Source organism: Pipra filicauda, unplaced genomic scaffold (genome assembly GCF_003945595.2).
Source record: "Pipra filicauda isolate LSUMZ 115617 unplaced genomic scaffold, ASM394559v2 scaffold525_size364725_pilon, whole genome shotgun sequence".
Classification (NCBI taxonomy): Eukaryota; Metazoa; Chordata; class Aves; order Passeriformes; family Pipridae; genus Pipra; species Pipra filicauda.
The window spans coordinates 40,624-45,858 of NW_024104671.1; the positions used below are offsets into that span (position 1 = coordinate 40,624).

The 5,235-nt window shown below is 44.0% G+C and overlaps 1 protein-coding gene across 1 annotated transcript; it reads right to left on the reverse strand.

The window, feature by feature from the left end:
- Positions 1–4,062: 4,062 nt before the first annotated feature.
- On the reverse strand, positions 4,063–4,732 carry LOC120322461 (fibroblast growth factor 10-like). Its single transcript, XM_039387042.1, has one exon. It carries the CDS (start codon positions 4,465–4,467, stop codon positions 4,063–4,065), a length of 405 nt encoding a protein of 134 aa, XP_039242976.1. The 5' UTR covers positions 4,468–4,732.
- Positions 4,733–5,235: the final 503 nt, after the last annotated feature.

A 5,235-nucleotide genomic window follows, 5' to 3' on the forward strand; every position in this document is an offset into this window, starting at 1 on the left:
GTTAAGCTGATCCCACGCTAACTAAAGCAAAACCAAAGACTATCAGGGACTTCAGCAGTTCATAAAGCTTAATAGAAAAGATAATTGCATACTCAGAAGAAAAGCCTGGAATAGGTAAGCTCGTGGGAAATAGCTAATTATTTCTTGCTAGCTCCCCCGGTAAACACTCTTAGTCTGCAATTGCTGTGTTTTTGCACTGCTTGGATTAGTCCACTTGGGATGCTCAGAAGGCCAATTATTAGAATATCTGCTGGTGTAAGCCCTTTTGGCTTTGCTTGAGCTAAATTAGCTTATGCAGTTGAGGGTTCAAACCCTTCATGTCCACCTCCATTGAGCAGAGGTAACACCAGGCAGTGGCTGTGCCGCCATCTACCGTAGGTTCTGCATAGCACTGCTTGGTCCAAAGCCCGCAGGAATCGCTCCAGCAATTCTTCCCACTAATATGCAGGCTCAGTGACACAGACTTCACTCCCTAAACGCATACCTAAGTAATGGCCTGATGTTGAGTTTGCTCGGGCAGAACTCCCTCCACAGACTGCAGGTAGCTGCTGCTAATTAAGCACTATATATTTTGTTACTGTTCTTCAGCTAATAAGGTCTGTTCTGTAAATCTGAAGTCTGTGTGCTTCATAGTACTATTAACAATTTCACTAAAAGTCAATTGAAAATAGTATAGCACTCAGAAACACTATCTAGTTTTCTTTAACTAGCTTATCATAGCTAGTTCAAGCCATCCATTAATCCCAAAGAATTTTACTATCTTCAATCAAGAAAGCTGTCTGGGTGCAAGTGAAATCAGAATCTGCATATAAGTTCCCTCTCAATCTTCATATATGGTTTAAGCTTCTTTTGGTGGTCCCAGGGTTCAAGCTATAGTGAAATCATTGGAGGATTTTTGGATTTGTTTTTCCCCAAACTAGTATGTAAGTCTCCAGAAAGCACTACAGCTCTCTTTATTTGTGCATATAAATAGCTCTGTCAAGAACAGGGCAAGGGACTTCACAGCTGTGGTGCTGTAGGACAAACTAATAGTTGCATTTTGAGGACCAGCTTCCAGATATAAGGAACAAGAAACAAAAACTAAACTGTGTCCTACTTCTATCCAGTGACAGACTTCCTCCAACTATGCCAAATGCTGCAAGTTCCCCCAGCCTGCTGACAAAACAATCAGGAGCCACCTTTGTGGTGGGTGACAGAATAATTCAAAGCAATCAAGTTGAAATACATTGGCCAGAGTAAACTTTAATTCAGTGCACTCTACACAATATTTATAGAGCAAATCTAAGAATGCTGCTTGAGCCATTTGAAGGCTGGAGGCTGAATTCTGTTTTCTGAATGTTTATTCTGACTTTCTCTAACTGTTCTTCTTACTTGACCATGCTTAATTGGCAGTGAGCCATGAAAGCTGTTGTTTAATTACACAACATACCACGATCTTACAGACTTACTGATAAGGCTTTACTTCAGCATAAACTGATTTTAAACATTAGCATATGAGGAAATTAGCCTCCAAATTAGAATACTTCAGTCTTGTGTGTTAGTAGTCACTTTTATTTGTTTAGAAAAACATGGTTTTGGGGACAGAAACTCATAATAGAGATTAAATAGTCTGTAATGTGAAACAGGATACAATTTAGTGGCCTATCTGGCTAATTCTATGCATGGCAGAAAGCTATTCATGTGTCACTACTTATTTCAGACCATATGAAAAATAAATCATATATTTGCATGGAACCAGTCCAGCTTGGGACTACAGCAGTATTATGATGGGATCTCTACATGTGAAGTTATGAAAAGCATAGATTTAGTGATGCACTTGCAACATTTTGCTACACAAACATCCTCGAATAAAGGTACAGTAAATATATTTTTAAATGGTCTTAGACTATGAGCTTTTACAGAAAACACAATTTCACACTGCATTTTACAATGACTATTAATGACCAACATAAAACTCCGACTTCTGCCAACCAGATTGTAATTGTTTTGTATTGAAAGATGTTGTACACTAGATTTGACTTTGTGATATAAGTGCAGGACACAAGCTGCAAGTTTTAAGATGATGGGAGTCCTTTCATCACTGCACATAATCCTCAGCAATAAGATAAAATTATGTATAATAAAGGCATTGTGTTGTTTTTATATGAAACAAATTATATTCTTCTATTTTCAGCAGATACTCTGCAAATGTGACAACAACCATGACATCACTGAGAAGGCCAGTTCTTTTTCTCATATACTGCCTGCAAAACCAGGATACACCACACATCCCCTCTCCCATAGTTGCAGGGGGTTGTTTTTGCATGTAGACTGAAATGGTAGGAAGGTGTATATATGCACTTCAGTGTATTCCACCTCTTCTTGGCAAGATCTTGCAGAAGTTCATGCATGTGTACAAGTTTACTCACTGAACAGTTCTGCTAGCTAAGTGGGACTGCTCAGATGAGTAGTTACTTCTCTGAGTACACCGCTGTCAGACTGGGCACCTTATAGTTTTTTTGGCAGCAGTACTCTGCATAAAAGAATTTGATGTTCTCAAAGATGCACACAAAGCTTTCATAATCCCATTTTAGGGGAATGAAAATGCTGTTCTCCTCCAAACCCAAAGGTAATCTAAGAAATACAGTGCTAGTACCTCATTCCACACAAATTCATAAAAGTCAAGCCTTCCTTACAGCTGTGTTTTTCAAGAATTTGCCTTTCTATGAATTACACAAAGGGAGGCCATAAGAGTCACCTGCTTTCACACATAAAGCTTTTACAAACATTAGAGTGCATGATAAACAATGAAGTTGCAAGGTGGAGCAAGTGAAGCAGTGACATATGGCATTGCAGCCTTTTTCTCATTGTTTGCAAGCCTATAATATGAATATTTACTAGAAATACAGCTGAGTTAAAGGCAGAATCTATCATACATCACGGCAACCTGCTGAAGTACTCCATATTTTATACATTAGTTAACAAGGGATCTCCTTAAATCACTTTCAGTTGTTTTAATTTAACAGAAGATTTATTCCCAGGTTTATCTGGATTTATGTAAAACAACCCAAGAACCAAAGTGTGTTCTTCACCAATAAAGAAAGTCTGTTTCCTCCAAGAGTTGCATAACAGAACTTACTTTCTCAGCATGTTCCTATAGTGGGATATAGGTGCTTAAGAGCTACAATGCAATATATTGTGATTTACTACAGTTACTTCAATTTGAGATTGCACAGGCAGGAAAACTAAATGAAGTTTACATTTCTAGCACTAACCGCCAGAAATACATTACAAGAAGCATTCTATTACTAAACCCCTAATTAGTACTACAGAAAAGCTCAAAACTTCAGCTACGGAGACAACCATATGACTTTTGCTCTGAGATTATTTCTTAAAAAACCAAAAGAGAAAGAGAGAAAGAAAAGGACAATGAAAAGCGTGTGAGGTCTGTGGGAAGGCAATCCCAGATGTTTACAATGGAGCGAGTAGCGTATAGCGGCGCAGCAGCCCGGCTGCCGCGGGGCGCAGCGCAGCACCGCCTCCCCATCCCCGGGGGCGGCAGCGCGGCCGCGCACCGGCTCCCAGCGCGGCCGGGCGCCCCCGCGGCGGGGAGGGCACACGGGCAAGACCCCGGCCCGCAGGGACAAACAACCCCGCCCAGGGCTCGGGGAGGAGGGAGCGCAGAGCAGGCGGCTGTTGTGCGGGTCGGGGAGAGAGGCGGGCGCGTGTGTGTGCGTGGGAGCCATCGATTAATTGTTCCAAGTCATTTTAATGACAGGAGATAATGATTTTCAGATTCAGGAGACAATGCCCCCCCCCCCCCCCCCCGGTTCCCCCCCCACACACACACTCTGCACCGCTTCCTTCCAAATCTTTCTAATTTGTTCTTCGCCCGGGCGGAGAAACTAAACGGTGCTCAGCCGAGGCCATTTGCAAGACAAATGTAACTGGAAAGACCCGCAGATACACGGGCTGGCGGGGAGCGGCGTCCCGGCAGAGCCGAGCTGAGCCCACCCTACCCTGCCCCGCGCCCCCTCCCCTCCCCGGCCTCACCTCTCCCTTCCCGTCCGTTCCCTTTTCTCCTCAGCCGGGGGCTCGGGCGCCCGGGGCCGCGGCAGCCGCGCCGGGGGGCGCGGCGGCGGAGCTGTACTTACTGAAGGGGCAGTTCTCCTTCTTGGTGCCGCTGACCTTGCCGTTCTTCTCGATCTTGAGAAAATACTTGTTGTAAGAGTAGAGCTTCCTCTTGCGCACGTCTCCTTGGAGGTGATTGTAGCTCCGCACGTGTCTCCCCGCACTGGAAGGAGAGGAGAAGGACGAGGGGAAGGAGGATGATGATGAAGAAGAGTTGGTGGCCTCCGGGGACAGCATGTCCTGGCCGAGGTCATGGCAGGTGACAGGCACAGAAGACACCAAGAAGAGCAGCAGCAAGCAGCAACAAGGCAGGTGGGAAAAGGCTGAGGCACCATTTGTCAGTATCCATTTGCACATTGTACTGAAACTCTGGGCGCTGGAAAATGTCTTATCAAATGAAACATACTGGAAGGGTAAAACCTGGTAAAAGGCAAGTGGAGAGACGGTTGTTGCTGCTTCTGGTTAGATCCCTCTGAGCTCTGATCAGGCCTGAAGTAAGTGCACCAACATCCATAACTCAGGGGACAAATCGCCTCAGAAGTTGCTGCCTTTTAATCCTTCGAGTCCTCCCTCAGAAAAAAAGAGCTCTTGGTTGTGTTGGTTTTTTTTTTGTTTTGTTTTTTTTTTTGGGGGGGGGTGGTGTTGCTGTGGTTAATCCTCTTTCCTTTTTCCCTTCCCCACCCCCCCACATACACACACACTCCCCAACCTTGTTTGAGACTTCCCAGGAGTTATTTTGTTCACTTCCTCACTCCTTTCTTCACTATCTTAGATGCAGAAAGGTCTGAAAAATAGATGACAGCAAAGTCAACAACAACAACAATAACAAAAATAAATAAAAACCAGCGGAGAGGGGTGCCGGAATAGCTTTTTCACATATACACCTTTACACACACACACACTCACACTTTGTGGCTTTGCACCTTCTTCTGATCCCCACCCTCTTGTCTTTTTGCAAAACCCAAACCAGTTGCACAACTCGTCCTTTTCTCACTGACAACCCCAGAGGAGGAAGTTTCTTTGTTTTGCTTTGAATTCTCCAGAACAGAATTAAAAAAAAAAAATCCAGAGAAAGAGAGGGAGAAATCCCAACTTGTCCCCCCCGCCCTTCCTTTCCTTTCTCTC

Bases quoted from the DNA above. Each gene is read 5' to 3' on its own strand.
- LOC120322461 (XM_039387042.1), bottom strand. From the start codon at position 4,467: ATGTGCAAATGGATACTGACAAATGGTGCCTCAGCCTTTTCCCACCTG.